Raw genomic sequence first — 21,480 nt, 5'->3', positions numbered from 1 at the left:
GTGACGAACACTACTCTGTGGTTTTGCACCAGATGTCGCTTAATGATATCTCAGGAGCAGCTCTGTGATATCCACTTTCCATTGATTCTCTATCTCGTGATGCGACATTAACACCGATAGGAAAGTATGCATAAAACTGGGGGGAAATGACAAACATGAAGACGTTACTTTACTCACATTTTGAGATAGGTTTGCTCATTTTCTTTGTGATGTAGGTAAAAAGAGCAGTCAATTGCTTCAGTTTAATTCCAATATAGTCCCAGAGCAGATATGTCACCTGAGATAGCTTCACTTTTGTGGTTGCAATTCCTTCATGTGGCCAACAACAGTGAATTACGTGACAGCTGTTTTAAATGAGAAGGTTGCCAAGCAATTCACTATTCTTAGCCATACAGTCGTAGATAAATCGGGAGTGCTCATGTCTCGCGACCTTATGGTGGTACCTATTTCCATTCTGGCCTATGGATCAATTGGTGCGGTTAGGGTTGTGCCATGAGGCAGGAGTGTCCATTTAGAACTCTTGCAAATCAGTGAGTGGGTCCATCCCCTATTAGGCAAATAGACCGCTTTAATTCGATATCATCGAACCGCTTCCGAGACTCCTGCCCGTATAAAAAGACGTAACAATAGGAAACTGTATCTCACGACACGCGACCTGTGCGCTTCAGCCCGTCAATGCAGGCCTCCTCCTCCTCCTCCTCGCACCCATGACCCAATCTGTCGATGCAGTCAGTCAGTCGGTGGCACGCGACGCTGTCTTATTCGCGCTGCGAAATCCAACCCCTCCATCCGGATGTATACGTTACGGCCGAGTGACCGCAGTTTCACATTTTGCAACGTGGATGGATGGATGGCGCACAGGTAAAGTTACCCATTTATTTTATACGCCAACATTTTAAAAGCAAATAGGAGGTGGGCTGATGGGGTTGGGACGTGGGTGGGGGGAGGTGTATAAAATATGCGCGGTGCCCACAGCGTGGGAAATGATTTTATTTGGAGTTTTGTGGGGGTTTAAACTCCGTTGTTTGGGTCACTCATGGTTGAGAATCGCGTCTGATCGTCAAGGTGGCAGCGCCTTGACATTTATTCTCTCGCGTGATTAATGGAGAACAAATGAAAGGTCGACTGCTCCGTTCGGGTGGGTGGGGGGGGAAATCGCTCCTGTGGGGGTAAATATAAACTTGACGGGGTTGAGACGCACAAAAGGAAAGCGTTACGTATGTACATACTATTTAAACGACGCGCTCCGCGAAAAGTAAAGGCGTTTAAGCTCGCGTATTCCTCGAATGTGTGTGTGCGTGTATCATGTACGTTATCCGAGGAGAGTTGTATAGGCCTGTTTACTTACATTGTCTATACAAACACACACACACACGAGCTCTTATTGCACACTCGGAATTTGATATTGGACATTAGTGTTCAAGATAAAATGTTGCGTTTTTGTCGCGATGCTAAATGCCACCAGTCTTGTTGTGTTCCCTGTGCGTAGACTGCCTTGCAAGTTTCTCGAATCCCACCGACACCGTTTATGTCCAACTAGACGTAGCGACGGGTACACCAAAGTTCATTGGCAGTTCACGTGTGGTGGGGTAAAGTGTGGGTAACTCCCACCTCTTGCCACCATGGAAGATTATATTTGGAGTTTGCATGTCTCTCTCTCTCCTCGTGGTCGCCTGGATTTGTCTCCGGGATTTCCCTCCACATTTAGAAACAACACGCGTTTAGAGTATTTGGCTGCTATAAATGTACACATGATCATGAGCCATTTCATTGAGTTATCATTTGTGGCCAGGTCGCTTCTGAAAAAGAAGACAGCTATATAGCTCAGTGGGCCTTACCTGGTAAAATACAAATAGTAGTACATAGTAGGCCGCATACCTTCTGGAGGGACTCTTTAGAGCTTCTTCTCGTGGAGGCCATCCGCCAGCAGGGTCGTGACCGAGCAATTGCAGGGCTGCGCCTTTATTTGTTGTGTATACTGGATGTGTGTCCCAGTTCTCATTTGAAAGATACCTCGCTTCCATTTGGACAGGCAACTCGAGTCGCCTCAGCCTAATTTTTTTTTATTCCCCCCAAACGTCAACTTGTGATGGACACTGCGAGTTGGTTACAAAGAAAAATGTAAAAATGTTCAAAATTATTTTCCGAGTTACCCGAGAGCCTGGTAGATCACAAAAGTAAAATATTCCCACCGACCGAGCCTTTGTGATTGGCATGTTTGGTGATGCATTCTCCCCCACCCCAGCCCGCTTTGGCGCTAAATTCCACTCTCGCAACTGAAGGCCCCCGGCGTGAGAAGCGAAACAGTCGGGGGGCAATTTTAGGCCCCTGTCCGATTTGGTAGCCAACTCTCAAAGTTCGCCCGCAAACAGAAAAATAAAGCCGGCGTGGCGATCAACCTAAGTTGGATACTCGAGGCGGCCTGCGGCTCCAAGGACACGTGGCATTCATCTCACTGGGCACCCGTCACCTGCTTTTCAAATATATAGCTCACGAAAAAAAATAACTCGAATCGGCGTCGGTGTGGGAGAATATCAAGATAAGAAAATCAATAAAATTCTTCCTTCACGCGTGTACAGATGGAGGTGCGCCAAAGGGATGTCATTGGATGGGTGACCATGTACGTACGTTGTTGAACTTATTTCGCGCCGTATGTAGCCAACCGTGCTAATAGGTTTCTATCTTGAATTAAAAGTTCATAGCTCCCAGTGGCTTCCTAATATTGGAAGGACCACCACCACTACCACGCGTGAAAGGCGGATGCAGGAGGAGGCGTTGTAGGGCAGTCGAGGGCAAGCGCAGCAGAAATCAATTTGCTGTCCTGCCCTTCCCGTTTCACCCTCACTAGCCCGACACTGACCACCGTGGTGAAGTATGGCCAAACATCCCTCGCGGCCCACAAGTCGTGGGGAAGCAGACCTCATCCATCAGTAGATTGACATACGGAGCTGTACAAGCGCAATGACTACTTCTTATTACTCACTGTTCAAATCGTCCGTGCGCGCGCGCGCGCGTGTGTGTATGTTGAACTTATTGCGCACCGTACGTAGTCAGCCGCGCTAATCGGAGGTGCGGTGGAAAAGCAACAAACTGAACACCACAAGCAGCTCTAAAGAAATGAGTTTTTAAATCTAGAAATTAATTTTCAATCGGGAAAATTAGTTTTCAATCTGCAAATGAGTTTTTAATCTAAAGTCGGGGTTTTTTTTCCCCTTCCTTCCCGTAAACCAAGACATTGGCGTGGACGAATTCCTGGCGAACCGTATTTTTCTCGGAGGGGGTGAGGTGCTATGGGGGCAGAAAGTGACACGCGGGTGTTTGTTTTGAGGGCTCCACGTGGACTTGTGGGATCAAAAGGCCCCGCGCGATAGCCCGCGCTCCTAATTACCGACTGGTAGAATGGTGAACGTCCACAGCAGGGCTCGCAAAACGTCGTCTCCTCGAGACGATCAGAAAGACGCCCTAATCCTGCCCCGCTTTCGCGTGCCGAGAGTCAATTGGTGGCCTCTCCGTTAAGCCGCGGAGCCTCTGTTTACAACACGGGGGCCTCTCGTTTGCGGCGAGAGAAGCGGAGTTTGTTAATTGCATTATTTCACCGCATTCTCGGGATAATCCTTTCTGTGTTTTCATGACCGAGGTCACAGGTGATGACAGCACGGAGTATTTGAGCAATGATTTGCACTGCTGAGCACTCAATCAGTGTCCGTTTAACTCCCTCACCCCGCCCCCCGCGGTTTGATTCTGCTAAGTGGCACCATAATTTGGGAACGTGGGGGACAGGTGAACTGGTTTGTATGGCCACATCACCTGGTTCTCGAACTGGGTTGTACGGACGAATCACCTGGTTCTCGAACTGGTTTGTACGACTGCATCACCTGGTTCTCGAACCCATCGTGGTTGGGGAGATTGGGACCGAGATGTGACTAACACTGTTATCAGTGGTGGCTTGATGACAATTTTGATTACTGAATGATGATGGATGACTTTAAAGTTTGTGTTTAATTGTGAATGCAGTATGTATTCTTTGGGTCTTTTGGCAAAGTCGCGTAGAAAGAACAGTAAAATAATAAAAATGAAAGTAAAGTGAATAAAAATGTATTTTAAAAAAATATGTTATTATTTTATTGTTCTATCTACGTGACTTTACCCAAAGAATATGAATTCCTGCAGTCACGAAAGCTTTAATTCAATATTTAATGCAGTATGTGTTTGATAATTATAATTGAAGTGATGATAATGATATATACTTTTTGCAGTGGAACATTTTGATATTTACCAACAAATGATGGTAATGAATAATGCATTTGTTTGATAATGAAAGTGAGAATGATAATAATGATGATATCTCTATTGATGCTGATTATGATGATGAACATAGTCGCTGTGTTTATTGGGATTATTGAAGTATTGATTATAATGATGATAATATATGTTTGTTGGTGATGATTATGTTGATGAATATAGATTTTCTGTTGGATGAGGAATTAAGTGATGATGGTGTTAATCGCCTATTGATTATTATTCACGAATTCAGCTCATGTGCGGTGGGTTGTGGGTGGATTGTGATATCCCAGCACCGCGAGTGATGGCGACTGATTGGGCAGGCTTTCATCCAGCAGTAGATTGATCATGGCTGCTGATGATGACGATGACGTCTTAATGACGGTGCTCGACAGATTACGATGATGATGCTGATGATGATGCTGATGCTGCTGAATTATGATGATGATGCTGCTGATGATGCTGATGACGATGCTGCTGCTGATGATGATGATGCTGACGATGAGCGTTGTGCTGCTGTGCGTGTGCCGCCGCGGTGCCGCGTAAAGCGCGGTGCGCCGAGAGTCGTCGCGAGGGATGCCGGGCCACACGCGCCCCGCGCGCCGGGGACCCTCCGCCGTCGCCATGTTGCTCGGAGCCGCCCTGCTGTGCACGAGTCTCGGCGCGACAGCAGGTGACGTGCGCATTCCCGACATTACCGAATTTCCCGACATTCGCGACAGTCCAGACAATCCCGACATTCCCGACACCCCCCCGACATCCCCGACATTCCCGACATTCCCAACAATCCCGACATTCCCGACATTCGCGACAGCCCAGACATTCCCGACATTCCCGACACCCCCCCGACATCCCCGACATTCCCGGCATTCCCGAATTTCCCGACATTCCCGACACCCCCGACATCCCCCGACATTCCCGACATTCCCAACTGTCCCGACATTCCCGACACCCCCGACATTCCCGACATTCCCAACAGTCCCGACATTCCCAACATTCCCAACATTCCCGACATTCCCGGCAGTCCCGACATTCCCGACAAATCCCGACTAATCCCGACAATTTCCCACAAATCTGTTAACCGCCGGATGTACGCGCCCAACCAACGCAACTGTAGCCGCGCGCGTCATGTGAAGCATTGGATCGGGCGACGAACGCAATTCAGAGACACATCATATTGACCATTAAGGCGAGCGAATGTGCTAGTGCCCAATAACCCTGTGGGTCATGGTCAATTTGCTTCATGAAACTAAACGATATTATTTATTATTTTACCAGGTAAGGCCCACTGGGCTATGTAGCGCTTTTTCAGAAGCGACCCGGCCACAAATGATAGCTCAACGAAGCGGCTTATCATCACGTGGAAATGTACAGCAGCCAAATACTCTCAACGCTTGATTCTAAATGTGGATGGAAAAACCGGAGGACCCGGAGAAAAATCCACGCGAGCACGGGGAGAGAGAGAGAGAGACGTGCAGTCTCCAAATATACAGCAGGTGTCAGGGTCGCTGATCGAACCCACGACCTCCTGTATACCAGGCGAGGAAGTTAACATCTCGTTATGTTATGACCTAGGGCCCATTTTCTTCAGAGGGGATGATGGCTAGTGGACGAGACTAGCGATGGAATGGCAGCCAAAGGAAGGAACTCGTCCAACCGTAGAGATGGAGCGATCATATCAGTTCCTATGCAGCAACACGATGAATGACTTTAAGTTTTGAAAAATCTAATGGGTGGAAATGGAATTTTAAATCCAGCAATAGGAAGTCACTTTGCTTCCGTCTGTATGTCGGTGTGTCTGTAACTTGTGGTCGTGACAACTCTCGCAAAGATGACCCAATATGAACATTTCAACATGAAGCTGTGTTACTGTTAAGGACTTACCCGTTAGAAAAGTGGACAAATTGATCAATGGGTTGCCCACAGCTCGGAGGCGCGATTCAGAGCCAAAATAACTGCTTTCAAAAACGCAGTCGTTGTAGGATACGGGCAGCTGCCTGGTGACTTTCATCCTGAACTTGGTTCGAAGCTTTCGTGACTGCAGGAATTAATCTTTGGTTCTGATGATGGCTGCTTGTGTTCCAACCGAAACGTCGTACGACTTTCATCCTGTTCACGCGGTACTTTTGAAGACAAACGCATCGCGTAGGCCACGTGTATGCATGAAACGTCCCAACCTGCGTCACTGTCACTGTGTTCTCGTTCATTCACACTATGTATTTAAAAGGAACGAAAATATATAAAATGTTCGGCGACATTTCGGACCATGAGGCTAGTTGGTGGCACATAAATGGGCCGGGCCACTGCGTGCGACGAAGGAGGGCCATTGCCTGAAACGTCGCCTATTACAGTAGAACCCATCTTAACGACCACCCCTGTTAACGACAAATCGCTTAACGACGAACCTCCATAGAGCCAAATGTGTAGTGTATAGTGTAGTGTATAGTGTAGTGTATAGTGTAGTGTATAGTGTAGTGTATAGTAGTGTATAGTGTAGTGTATAGTGTAGTGTATAGTGTAGTGTATAGTGTAGTGTATAGTGTAGTGTATAGTAGTGTATAGTAGTGTATAGTGTAGTGTATAGTGTAGTGTATAGTGTAGTGTATAGTGTAGTGTATAGTAGTGTATAGTGTAGTGTATAGTGTAGTGTATATTAGTGTATAATGTATAGTGTAGTGTATAGTAGTGTAGTGTATTGTGTCGTATATATTAGTGTAGTTTATAGTGTAGTGTATATTAGTGTCGTTTTTAGTCGTATAGGGCCTCCAACCATTTCCCCTGTTAACGACGAGCGGTTATAGGTAGGTACATATTAATGAATGCATTGATTAACCATGTTTATTTTAATATAATGACTTTATAATGTCGTTAGCATCTTTACGTATTAATATCCATTGTATAAATGTTGTAAGTACGTTTTTTGTGGTGAAAAAGGGGGTAACTTCCGATGCTATTGGAACTAATTAAGCCTTTAACGTGTATTTCCTATACTCGCTTAGCGACGAAATCACTTCACGGCCCCTTTTCGTGGAACCAATCACCTTCGTTAAGAGGGCTTCTACTCTGTTATACACATTATTTCTTCTAAGGCCACACGGTATAATTAACGAATGTGTTGAGTCGTTTTGTTTGATTCATGGGACCTCCCTTGCCAGTATCAAAATATATGAATAGGTTTTACCCTTGCTGGCAATAAAATAGTTGTGTTAAGATGTTAAATGAAAGCTGGCTCTGGTTTGAAAGACGATGCATATACTAGCAGAGCATGTTTTTTAGTTTGTTTGCATGTTCACCACAAGTATCTGTGGTTAATGCAGACACGATTCCTTGTAAAAGGTTTCTGTTTGGTGTCTTAACATCTTAACGCAACTGTTTTATTGCCAGAAATGGTAAAAACCTATTGTCATATCGTTTAGTTTGCTTGTTAACTCAGCATGTGCACCGCTGGCAATGCGGCAGCATCACCAAATAAACTTTGTCGTTTGTTGAACCCCTTTAACCCACACACGCACACCGCACACAGGTGAAACGTGCCCCACTGTGACGGGGCTGAGAAGCCACGCGGAAGGCAATCTCCAGCAGAGGAAAGTCTCAGGTGACCATCAATGTGTCCCCCCCCCCTTTTGGAATAGCTCAAAAATAAATAAACAAATCATTTTTATTTTTATTTAAAGCTTTCGTGACTGCAGGGATTCATATTCTTGGTTCTTTATAAAATATAAAACAATAAAATTGTCAAGAATTTTATTGTTTTATATTCTCAAGAATTCTATTGTTTTATATTTTTATCATTTTATTATTTCCCTTCTACGTGACTTTACCGAAAGAACCAAGAATATAAACAAATCATTATTATTTTCATACAAGACGCAACAACAACAACAACATACAAATAGAAAAACAACAGTTGTGAATGTGAGTGCGGCGTTCTCTCTACGTGTGAGGCGAGTGGCATTCTCGCAGCATTCCTTCTCGTTTTGCCTTCCCAAAGTATTTTATTGACAAGACGCTTCAGGTGCGCAATACCGCAGAGGATGTTAAAAGGGGTTGACACCAGCACAACACACACACACATTGCGGATTAACAGCGCACTGGAAACCTGTCTTAGACCGCACGTTTCTATAAACTCAATAACCTCCTGGTATCTCCCTCAGCTCTGATACCCATGTAGGGAATAAACAAGGGAGGAGGTTGCACGTGGGGGGAATGCCTCAATTCCCGAATGAAAGCTCTTAAGAATCAATGCCCGCTGGAGGAGAGGTTAGTGAAGAGTTTCCACGTTTGGTGGTAAGCCTCCTCCATGCCCCTTACTTTGCCATCGCGTAGCATTCTTAACGCAGGAACTTCGAGTCGGCTCGTGCCGCCACCTTGAATCTGTCTGTCACACGAGCACAATGAGAAATGCGGACCGTGTTTTTACCCCAAGCCGAAATTAAACCGTAATCTCCGTGCCCACAGACACGAGGGTTATGGATTTATGATCAGATCGTAAATGATCAAAATTCCATCAACGCGCTGGTTGAAGTGTGATTGCCAAATAAACCCATAATTATTATTTGATTTCCAACAAAAACAAACCCCATCGTATTTATTCGATTTTATGCCAATCTAGACTTTTAAAGCTCCGATATTTGCAGCTGAGTTGATCGCACTTCGTCCAATCAGCTCTGCCAAGTCAAGGTCAAAAGTCAGCTTGACTCCCTACGCAAACGACTCGTGGGACGGTGCTCATCGTCTGCTCACAGCCCCGAGGCGACGATGGATATTCCACATTTCTACGACAGGGGCAAGGCAATCCACAGCAGAACAATGTGTAGACTTCCCGCCAAAATGGCCCTAATTTTTTTGGTAATGGAGAGATGAAGGTGGTGTTTTCCCAGCTCCAAGATTTAAACCTTCTCGATATAGGACACTTGCTCGAACCACAGGGCTGGATTCATACCTTGGTGCTAGTCGTACGTAGAGATCAAGCAGTGTCCTGGAACAGCTTGACAGCCTGCTTTCTGGGTAAGTATATGAAACTGAAACGATTTCAACTATAAAACAACTTTTTTATTTTACCAGGTAAGGCCCACTGAGCTATATCGGTATTTTTCAGAAGCGACCTGAAAATGTATAACAGCCAAATGCGAAATGTGGAGGGTGAAAAACGGGAGGACCCGGTGAAAAATCCACGCGACTGCGGGGAGAGAGACACGCAATCTCCAAATATACAGCAGTAGGCGTCAGATTCGGGATCGAACCCACGACCTCCTGTATACCATGCGAGGTAGTTAACATCTCCTAGCCACCGTGGCGCGCCCCTTGAATCTGGCGTTGTTTGTCGGCAGCGCTTCCGAACGAGGCAGCGTAACGCTTCCGCACTCTCCCACAGGGAGCCGCGCACTTAAACTTTCCACGTGGAGCCTTCCACGTCTCCTTGTGTTCCTCCGCCAAAATGTATATTTCCTCTCTTGTTGATCTTTCGTAAAGTTTCCGTGCGTTTTTGCGCAAAAGCCGCGTCTCGATTTGAAGATTTTTGTTTCAGTAAAAAAATAATTCCCCGGAGTCGCCGTTTCACAATCTTCTTCGTGTTGAGTCTTGGTAATGTCCTCGCCGTTGCTTCCCCCAGAGCGCGCGTGTGCGGTGCGTACGTGTGAGTGTGTGTCGGTGCATGTGTGTGTGTATGGGTGCGTGTGTGGTGAGTGCATGTGTGTATGCGCGCGTGTGTGTGCGTGGGGAGCAGTGGAGCAGCGGTTAGCGCGCCTGCCCTAAGAACTCGGCGACCCGAGTCTGGGCTGGATCTGGGCTGAGTCTGGGCTGGGTCTGGGCTGGGTCTGAGCTGGGACTGGGCTCGGTCTGGGCTGGGACTGGGCTGGGTCTGAGCTGGGATTGGGCTGGGACTGGGCTGGGTCTGGGCTGGGTCTGAGCTGGGTCTGGGCTGGGTCTGGGCTGGGTCTGAGCTGGGTCTGGGCTGGGTCTGGGCTGGGTCTGAGCTGGGTCTGGGCTGGGTCTGGGCTGGGTCTGAGCTGGGTCTGGGCTGGGTCTGGGCTGGGTCTTGGCTGGGTCTGAGCTGGGTCTGGGCTAGGTCTGGGCTGGGTCTTGGCTGGGTCTGAGCTGGGTCTGGGCTGGGTCTTGGCTGGGTCTGAGCTGGGTCTGAGCTGGGTCTGGGCTGGGTCTTGGCTGGGTCTGAGATGGGTCTGGGCTGGGTCTGGGCTGGGTCTTGGCTGGGTCTGAGCTGGGTCTTGGCTGGGTCTTGGCTGGGTCTGAGCTGGGTCTTGGCTGGGTCTTGGCTGGGTCTGAGCTGGGTCTGGGCTGGGTCTGGGCTGGGTCTTGGCTGGGTCTGAGCTGGGTCTTGGCTGGGTCTGGGCTGGGTCTTGGCTGGATCTGAGCTGGGTCTGGGCTGGGTCTGGGCTGGGTCTGGGCTGGGTCTGAGCTGGGTCTTGGCTGGGTCTGGGCTGGGTCTGAGCTGGGTCTGGGCTGGGACTGGGCTGGGTCTTGGCTGGGTCTGAGCTGGGTCTGGATTCGCTCTGGGCTCGCTCTGCTGTCTGATCCCTGAGCTCCCAAAGCAGCTCCACTCACTCTATCAAATCGACGTTTAAAAAAAAGCGTTCAGTCCCTGATTGATAAAGGCGATTTAGGCTTTTTTCAAGGGGTTATTTAGGCATAACCGACACGTTCACTTGCCCGCACAGATTTTAACAACCTTGTGTTTTCATTAAATACGCTCTCAGCTTTGAGAATTGACAAAAAATAGCACGGTGTTGGGGTCACGCTGCAGAACTTCCAAGTTGCCTAAAAACCTTCCAAGTCTCAGATTTTAATTTCCAGTCTTGATTAGCCCCCCCCCCATCTAGAGAGTTGTCGCCTGCAAAGTGCCCCGGGGGGTTGGGATTCGCGTGCTGGCGAACGTTTCCCCTAGCACGACGCTTTAGCAACAACAACAACAACAAACAAACCACGTGCCGACGTCTTCCTCACCGAGCGTCGAGGTCACCTCTCGTCAAGACGCGAATCTTTGCCGGAGAGGTGTTGCTGTTAGTAGAATCGTAGCGGTACGGCCGATACTACGATACCGCGATCTACCGTACGATACTACGATATATCGTACGGTAGAAGACGTGAATCTTTGCCGGAGAGGTATTGCTGCGGGTAGCAGCGTGGCGGTACGCCGATTACTACGATACTACGATATATCGTACGATACTACGATATATCGTATGATATTGCGATACATCGTAGATACTGCGATACATTGTACGATACTGCGATAGATCGTACGATACTACGATACATGGTACGGTACAAAGGTCCACGGTAATCGCGCGGTCCATTTCGTGATTACCGAGGGTCTCATTTGGTCGTATTTGAATTTTATTTTGACAACATATTCATCAAAATAATAAAAGCGCAATAAATCAGTGGGCATACATACAGTAGGTATCGACGGTTACGTTAGCGCTTTGCCAAATGCTTTCCGGAGTAACTGACGCGCGCACGACTTCATTATTGTCGTGGTTGATTTCATTGTTGAATGACCTCTTTGCTTAACTTGACAGCATGTGCGTGACGTGCGTTGCGGACTGCGGCGTCACACCGGCATAGAGGAGTCACGTGCGTGGTAGGCTGGTGCTGAAGCGAACTGCAGTTACAGCGAGCTTCTCAGTAAAACTTCATCGTTTTTTCCTGGGGGTACGGCAAAGCACAAAGAACAGCGCGATGAAACTGCGAGGAAGCAAATGACGGCGTTGCTCGGAAAGTTCCCGTGGCGATTATTAATCGTCGCAACGTGACGATTAATATCGCGTGGGGGACAAGCAAGAATCGTCGCTTGGTTTGGAGCTTTCGTGACTGCAGGAATTACTCTTTGGTTCTTTCGGTAAAGTCACGTAGAAAGAGAAAGTAATGGAATATTTTATTATTTATTTAGTAATTGTTTATGATTATTTTCTATATTTTATCTTTCTACGTGACTTTACCGAAAGAACCAAATATAAGAATTATCGCGGCAACACTGGTTTGCGTGTCTGAGTGTGTACAGGGTGCCGTATTCACGACGGAGTGGTCTTGTCAATCACATCAGTTTACCCAGCAAGCACCTCTTTAGCAAGCCTGACTGCTGATGAAACTCACAAGGTGGAAACCCGGTCCATCTTTGGCTTGCTTAAACAAATGCTGCTTCGCCGTAATAGCGGGCTCAAAGGCTAATGGACGACACGAAATTTGTATGTATCATGTGCTTATGTGCCGTATGTATGTTGCACTTCCTTCGCACCGTACGTAGCCAACCACGCTTGATCGGAGGTGCCTTCCACTTGCTCTGTGTGGGTGCCCAGGGTTCGAACTCACGGCACTCTTCTTGAGAGCGGACAACGACACACCAAGGTCAGGACGGGCACAAGGCTCCATTCGAGTTGGCACGCGGCCCATCACTTTCCTCACCAGGTGAGAGCACTGACGTCTCAGGGACGTTGTGTCGAGTCATCTTCTCACCAGTGCAGGGCTTTGGGCTCTGGGGGTGATGCTGTACACACTTGTGCATTAAAAAAAAAACATATATGCGCTCATTAGACGCAAAGTGCTTGCCGCGAATGAACCACAATACCTTGGCGATCTCGTCAAGGAGCATGAACCATCATCACGCGAACTTCCGTCACCCTCGCAGCAGCGGCTTTAGGCTAAACCATCGAACAAATACGGGCACTGCATCGCGCGCTTTCAGATGGGCTTCTGCGGCCGTCTGGAACGCTCTTCTTCCCGATATTATGAAGCCACTGATTTGAAAACAAATTTCTTTAGAACTGCGTTTGTGTGTTTAGTTTGTGGTCCTTTCCCCGCACCTCCGATCAGCACTTTTGACTAAGTACGGTGCGAAAGGAGTTCAACGTACGTGCACACGCGCACGTACTCCCCCAACCAGTTTCATTCCACACGGGCGTGATAATTGCCGCTGTGCTAGGACGTGGACAATCGTCAATAATTCTGCGCTCTCGCAGAAAGCAGTGCGACACCTCGCGCTATAAAAGAGCTCACGGAAGGAGATAGTGCGGGGCTACTTGTGAGGTCACCTTCGAGTGATCTCTCTCTCGAGAAGACCTCGTATATCCACACGAGGGGGCGCTGCAGTTTCCACGAATGCGCAGACGCAGGTCAACGACGATTTTTTTTTATCGAATCTGGATTTTGTTCGTCGTTACTAAATTCACCGTAAAGGCAAACACACGATTGGTAATTATTTGTGCAGTCGTTGGTGACGAGGTGGAGACCTTCATCAACCTAGGAACCCGGTTAAATCACGGACGGCTTGAAACCCGGACTCGAACCCACGTCCTGAGTGGCACCAGCTCAGTGCAACGACTCTTGGTTTGGCAGAACAACCATCTCGCTTATGATTACAAATAAATACATGGTGAAGCAGCTGAAAGGACGTCCCACCGTGGAGATGGAGCAATGGAATAAGCTCGTGTGCAGGAGCTCGACGGATTGTTACATCGTGAGGCTATGAGAGATGCCAATAGCTTTGGGAGGTCTTCACCCAGCGGTGGATAGATCAGGGCTGATGACGACGAGGTTTATGCATTCTAGATTTGAAGTTTTCATGACTGCAAGGATCCATAATCTTTGGTTCTATTCGGTAAAGTCACGTAGGTAAAAAATAAACAAAAATCACGACGTTTCGGCCACAACACAAGTGGCCTTCATCAGGTGAAGGGACCAACGCTGTCCAGAGGACAGCGTTGGTCCCTTGTTTATTTTTTACCTACGTGACTTTACCGAATAGAACCAAAGAGTATGAGGTTTATGCACTTGAATCATAACACTGCCTTTGCAATGAAGAAGGGTCATTGCCCGAAACGTCGCCTTGCATGTATGTATTTACTTTTCAGGCCGTAGTCTTGTTAATGTGTTCAGTTTGCTGTGTTAGTTGTGCCTCGTGCACCCCTGCCAACGCAGCAGCAGCGTCACCAAGTAATTCGTTTCACGACTCTCGTCAACAGCGGCGGCAAATTTGGCCACGTTGCTTTGCTGATGCCATTCCGCTGCGGCTCGACCGTACGGCGTTGCTTAGCCCCGTGCGCTCTTTAGCACAGACGCCAGCCAAAAGATACAGGAGTCGCCACTGTTGGATGAATTACAAAGCCGAGCGCATTAGACGGGATTCGCGTTCAAATGTAAGGGGGTTTATCCAGACGGCGAGTCGAGCCGAGATATATATTAACATACATGCACTCATATTCTCTCTCTCGAGTTTCCCCGAGTGAAGATGTAATTGAATTACTCACGAAGAGAACGACTCGCAAAGTCTGCACGGCCGGCCGGACACGCGATAGGCGCTTGCGGTTTAGCAAGGCAGCTTGAGCGAAAGTGCAGATGGCTCGCTCTCGCGACGCGCGCGCGCGCCTGCGTGGGCGAAGACATGCGTGAAGACAAGCAAAATGCGCGTGCACACATGCACGACCCTCCCGCCATCCCCCCTGTGTGTCTGTGCGTGCGTGCGTGTCACTGCAAGCGTTAGTGTGCGCATCCGTGCGTCCCGGATGTGCTGTAGTAGACGCGGGGAGATCGCTCGGTTCCGTTCGGTGTCCCTTTTCTCTCCGTTGACCTGTCTGCAACTGGGGGGGGTCTTGGGGTGGTGCAGATAGCCCACGCGCTCCGACTTCGGGGTCGGTTAAGAAGACTCGGGCCGCTTTCATTGCAAAAGGATGGATTTTTGTTGTTACGTTGCCATGGAGAGAGTGACACGCGGCACCCTCACGGGGCACCGCAGTGGCTAGGAGATGTTATCGGTGGCTAGGAGATGTTATCGGTGGCTAGGATATGTTATCGGTGGCTAGGAGATGTTATCGGTGGCTAGGAGATGTTATCGGTGGCTAGGAGATGTTATCGGTGGCTAGGAGATGTTATCGGTGGCTAGGAGATGTTATCGGTGGCTAGGAGATGTTATCGGTGGCTAGGAGATGTTATCGGTGGCTAGGATATGTTATCGGTGGCTAGGAGATGCTATTGGTGGCTAGGAGATGTTATCGGTGGCTAGGAGATGTTATCGGTGGCTAGGAGATGTTATCGGTGGCTAGGAGATGTTATCGGTGGCTAGGAGATGTTATCGGTGGCTAGGAGATGTTATCGGTGGCTAGAAGATGTTATCGGTGGCTAGGAGATGTTATCGGTGGCTAGGAGATGTTATCGGTGGCTAGGAGATGTTATCGGTGGCTAGGAGATGATATTGGTGGCTAGGAGATGTTTTCGGTGGCTAGGAGATGCTATCGGTGGCTAGGAGATGTTATCGGTGGCTAGGAGATGTTATCGGTGGCTAGGAGATGTTATCGGTGGCTAGGAGATGCTATCGGTGGCTAGGAGATGTTTTCGGTGGCTAGGAGATACTATCGGTGGCTAGGAGATGCTATCGGTGGCTAGGAGATGTTATCGGTGGCTAGGAGATGTTATCAGTGGCTAGGAGATGTTAGGAGATGTTATCGGTGGCTAGGATATGTTATTGGTGGCTAAGAGATGTTATCGGTGGCTAGGAGATGTTATCGGTGGCTAGGAGATGTTATCGACCCTCGCCTGGTGTACAGGAGGATCGTGGGCTCGATCCCGACCCTGATGCCTGCTGTAATATTTGGAGTTTGCGGGTTCTTTCACCACCGTGGTCGCGTGGATTTTTCTCCGGGTCCTCCGGTTTTTTTCCCCCCCGCCCACGTTTAGAAACAAAAACAACATCGCGTGTTTAGAGTATTTTGGCTGCTATAAATATCCACGTGATGTTAAGCCACTTTGTGGACCTATCATTTGTGGCCAGGTGGCTCCTCAAAAATAAAGGAGAGCTATATAGCTCATTGGGCCTTACCTGGTGAAATAAAAATATATATATTTTAGTATTTTTGTTCAATTCAGAGAGCACGAGATCTGGATTCTTGCTCCGTGGGGCAGTGGAAATCCGCAGGGTGGGGGGGGGGCAAACAAACAACAAGCTTGTTGGCTACGTACGATGCGAAAGAAGTTCAATGTACATACTTTAGCGTAGAGAGGAGGAGGAAGGAGCGAGTTAGACGGCGGTAGTGTTCTCCGAGATGACCGCGCCAGATGAGCAGCAGCGCGGGCGGAATGCGGTGGGTGGAGGCTCGAGTAACAATTAGAACTCACCAGGCCACCCTGGGAGCATTTAAGAGACCCTCTGCAAGTGTTGCTCGTTAATTGGCTTTTCGCTGTTCGTGGCTCACTCCGTACCCGGCGGCTCCTTACAGCCCACCCCGTGTCCCCCCCCCGTCTCCCCTTACCCCCCCGTCTCCCCCCCACCGTCTCCCCTCTCCCCCGTCCCCCCTCACCCCCTCACCCCCCATCTCGCCTCCCCCCCCGTCCCCCCTTACCCCCCCCCGTCTCCCTTCTCTCCCCCCCGGTCTCCCCTCTCCCCCGTTTTCTGGGCCTCCGCTACGTCTACTCAGCCTCAAATGAGTACCTGGTGTAGTGTGTAAACATCGTTACTGGGGAGACAAAGGCGGCCGGGCCTGATGCTGGCCACAGACCCGTTGTGTGCCGTGCCGGCCTTCATAGGTGCTCGCTAACAGCACTTGCCCCAACAACCCGTGTAGGCTATACGAGGGATATTTGTCTTTGTGTGTGACCAAATTTCTACAACTTTATTGACACCGGGCGTCTTATTTAATGGAGCGTCTTATAAATACGGTGAACACAGTGAATACGCCGCGCTTTTTTAGTGGAACTTTCTATATTTTCCATGATAGAGGTTTTTTTGCGATGGATCGCGAAAATATATAAATGTGTCGTTAAATCCGCCACCACCCGGCACAGCCACGAGTAAGGGTTGTCACGTAAACAGATCGTGGCCAATTCGTCACCAGTACAGCACTAGTGTATAGTGTAGTGTATAGTGTATTGTGTAGTGTATAGTGTAGTATACTAGTACAGCTGCACCGGTGTGTTGGAGAGCTAAACCAGAACATTTACAATCTGAGTACGACGTTTTGCCAGTAATTACAACTAGCTTCATCAAATTGGCACGTTCTGTTTACGTGACAACATTTACTAGTTTGGTGTTGTCTGAATGGTGGCGGGTTTTAACGACGCGTTTATATATTTACGCGATCTAACCCCCAAAAAAACCTCAATTACGGATGACATTGTTAGCGAAAGCCTAGGTGTTAAACTTTCTATATTTTTCGATATATATTTTTATCGTGAGTGATTCCTGGCGTTGATATTGCTCCTTCCATTTAATGTGCCGTGACAATTGTTGTGGTTGGCCGTTGGACAAGCAGCTTTCTGTCTACGGTGTGTGTGTATATACATGTGTACGTGTGTGTGTGTGTATATCCACACACACACACACACCAACACCCACTTCTCCCTTTCGTTAGAAATCCATTCTCGTGAGTGAACTCCCCGGCGGGCTCGTTCCGTGAAGTCGGACCACGTGGTTTTTTTTTTTTTAGAAGCAAACCTCCCGCCGCCTCTCGGTGACAGACGAAGGGAAGACGAATCCTTTCCCCCTACAGAAGCCAAACGCACAGGAATTTCCCGGCTTGTGCGTTTTTAATTGTTTACGGCTGTCGCTTGTCTTTGTTTCCGAAGTGGTGAACGGTCATTTGCTTTCTGCAACACTTTGGAACGTCTTCCTCCGGACGATACGGAGGGACGTGCGCCGGCGAGATGGAGCAACGAAATCGTCTCGAGTTCACGTTCCGGGTGGATTGTTGCATCGCGCACCGTGGCGAGAGATTGCCGCAGCTTGGGGAAACCTTCATCCAGTAGTAGATTGGCAATAGTCGCCGCTGCTAATGATGGCGATGATACAACACTGCCGTTGGGAATACATTGAACACGTAGGCTTCCGCGACCAATATCATTCATAGTACAGGTTGTTTAGGGTTAGATCGCGTAAATATATAAACGTGTCGTTAATCCCGCCACCACCCAACACAGACAGTTGGCAAGGTTTGTCACGTAAACAGAACATGACAATTCGTTACTCGTACAGCACACCGGTGTGTTGGAGAGCCAAGCAACAACATTTACAATTGCCACGACATTTTCAATAATTTACAATCTGAGTACGACGTTTCTCCAGTAATTACAACTAGCTTCATCAGGCAACAGCACACCGGCGTGCTGTACTAGTAACGAATTGGCACGTTCTGTGTACGTGACAACCCTTCCTAATTGGGTTGTCACGTAAACCAAAACAAACCTGTATTTTGGGAAAATTTGTCTCGGGTTTTCACTGTCGCAGTGGCGCAGTGATTAGCATGTTGCGCTGTAAATCCGGCAACCTGAGTTCAAATCCTCGACCTTGGCTAACACAAGTGGTGAGTTGGTTCCTTTTGTCCCATACTAGCCAGCTTGGTGAGGAATGATCAAACGGCCCTGCAAGTGGTGAGTGGCTCCCGTTAACCCATACACTACTGACCAGCTCGATGAGGTACGCTCAAACAGTCCTGCACAATTGACACGGTGTTTAGAGACCAGGCCTTCATCCAGCAGTGGATTGGCAATGGAACTTTAGATCATTATTATTTACTCTCAATTGATTACATCGAGTGACACAATGTGAGCTGGTTCAGGTGTACAGAGCTACAAAAGTATTTAAAATTTATCAATACATTCAAATATATTTAATGCCGCATTGTAATGTTTTTTTTACGTCCTATCCTTAACAGCACGGCAATACGATCGTAAGATATATTTATTTATTTTACATTTAACAACATTTTGAAATACTCTCGTGCCAACACGCCAGGTTGGCGTTCGAGCGATTGAGACGTAGCAGGTCGCCGCGTTTAATCTGCTCCACGGCGGATATGAAACAACCCGTTCGCTGACATCGCGACTCACTCGTTGCACTGCTCACGCGGAGGCAAGACTCGGGCGAATACAAACACAAAAAACTTCTTGCCGGGCGACATCGGGAAAGCGGCATCTCCATGCCAGGGGGCGTCAACTTAAGAAATGCCCCGGCATCGTGTGGCAAGAGGACTTCTCAGTTATGACAGGCGACGTCTCGGCTGACCAATGCTAAATTTGTTGACGTGTGAAATTACACAACGCGTTGCTTGTTAGACCCCCCCCCCTCCCACGCTTCCCACCCCCCCCCCCCATCCCACCACAACTCCGATACTCCCCCACCGCTGCTGCCACCACCACCAAGCAAAGGCAAAGTTCCCCCGTGTAGTCTTAACAGACTGTTGGGGCAAGTCCTGTTAGCGAGCAGCACCTATGGTGGGGTGGCTAGCACCGCGCCCGGCACCGGAGTACTCATTTGAGGCTGAGTCGACCTAGGGGAGGCCCATGATCGGTTCAGATAATCGTCACTGGCGGTGACTGTGAGCGGGAGTCGAACCCCCGCAGCGCCGGGTTCGAAAAGCAGCGCGCTAACTGCTGCGCCACCGCTCCCCACTGCCACCACCACCACCACGACCACCACGACCACCGGACACCCGTCTTGGGCGACGTTGGCTTGCAGCTGCCATCTCTCGCTGAAATGCAAATCCCAGGCGCAAGGAGCGATGCGTAAGCGGCCACCTTAGATGTTACTTCCTACCGTTACAGAAATGGAGAATGTTTTTTTCCCCGATAAATAAATATATAAATAAAATAAATCACCCCTCCACCCGCACCCCGTGGTGGCATTTCCTGCTGGAAAGTCTCACGTTCAGCGCCGGCTCGCCGGGGCTGCCCGCAAATCACGCGTCTTCCGCGTCCCTCTCGCGAAGTGGGCGACAGACACACTGCAGTTGTCTTTCAGTTCATTGAGACAAGGCAAGAGAGAGAGAGTCACACACACACACCCCGCAAAAATGTTAAATATGGATAAAGGACACCCGCACAGATGATTTTTTTTTGGTAAATGTGGCTAAGAGACACCGCAAAACAATGTCACATATGGACGAAGAGACACCGCCGGAATAATTCAGATATGGCTCAGAGATACCCCGTGACAATGCTGGGGCAGCCAAAAAACAAAGCGTGGCATTTTTAAGTCCGCGTTTTTCTACCTTAGCCCTCAATAAAGGGACAACGGAACCGCTGAACACACAGCAACGCACGGGAGAGTCGGCTCACTGCTCAACCAGTAGCCGGGAATTGCGTAGATTTAATGCAATTCTAATTGCGGTTGAGCTCGTCTTATCCGCGATGAAGTTTGGCGAGGGGAGGCGGGGTATGGGACATCTTTACAGATCCTCATCTACGAGCTTAGCAATCACCACTGGGAACCATCCGCGTGTAGAACAGCAAGCGGGGGTGTAAGATATATATTTTTATTTTCTCACAGTCGTCACCTTGTCCGCTATTGCTCGCGGGAAGACGGAGGGAAGCGCGCGCCACCTGTTCGCGACGAGTGGTTATTAGCGCTGTTTTGAGGCCGTGGTCACAACAGTGGCGGCGTACGAAGCCGCGAGTTGAATGAATGGAATTTAGAAAACGATTTGAATTTGTGGGTCACTGATGCACAGTATGTATGTATATTGAACTTCCTTTGCACCGTACGTAGCCAACCGTGCTAATCGGAGGTGCGGTGGAAAGACAACGAAACACAAAACGCAGTTCTAAAAAAAATGCGTTTTCAGTTTAGATTTCAAAGTGCACAGCGCCTAGTGGCTTCCTAATATTGGAAGGAAGAGCGTTCCAGACGGCCGCGTTAGCGTGTCGGAAAGCGTGCGATACGGTGATCCGTCATCCTGCTGCGAGGATGACGGGAGTTTGCGTGATGGGTGATAATGTTCTTTTTTACTAGATTTCTAAATGAAGCGGTAGGTGACAGTTGAGTCTGTTGCAAAAAGGGGGCTCTTTAAGAATTGCGTTAACGAGCACAAAATGACTCATCCCAACGTTACGCCCCCCACAAAAACGAATAACAGAGGCATACGGAGGAATTTGCGGTGTGGAGGGGTGGTGCAGCGGTTAGCACACTGCGGGACAAAGCCAGTTACCTGAGTTCGATTCCTGCTGGCAAAACATTCCAATGCAGCACCGTTGAGACTTTGCGAGGCTTTGCTGGGTATATTTAAGGCATTATTATTAAATTAAACATCATGATCTGGCAGTGCGTGCGTGTGTGTGTGGGCGTGCAGTGACAAGGCTTAGCACGTGGTCATGTCAGTATGATCGGTTCATTTGCTGGCCTAGTGCAAGCGTTAAAAACTTCGGCGGGCAGCTGACCGCTGTCTCCTTGGCAGCGATAGTCAACGTGGATTATGGCTCCA

The 21,480-nt window shown here is 48.7% G+C and overlaps 1 protein-coding gene across 1 annotated transcript in view; it reads left to right on the top strand.

The window, feature by feature from the left end:
• The window catches only part of LOC116946476 (uncharacterized), a 151,280-nt gene that overhangs the window by 13,917 nt on the left and 115,883 nt on the right, over positions 1–21,480 (top strand). Inside the window, exons 2-4 of the mRNA XM_032961391.2 lie at positions 4,830–4,954; positions 7,805–7,876; positions 12,598–12,706. Coding sequence (XP_032817282.1) covers positions 4,830–4,954; positions 7,805–7,876; positions 12,598–12,706 — 306 coding nt within the window. The remainder of the gene's footprint in view (positions 1–4,829; positions 4,955–7,804; positions 7,877–12,597; positions 12,707–21,480) is intronic.

Source organism: Petromyzon marinus, chromosome 27, assembly GCF_048934315.1.
Source record: "Petromyzon marinus isolate PM22_M1 ecotype Great Lakes invasive population chromosome 27, UKy_Petmar_22M1.pri1.0, whole genome shotgun sequence".
NCBI lineage: Eukaryota > Metazoa > Chordata > Hyperoartia > Petromyzontiformes > Petromyzontidae > Petromyzon > Petromyzon marinus.
This window is presented reverse-complemented; position numbering and strand designations above follow the sequence as displayed.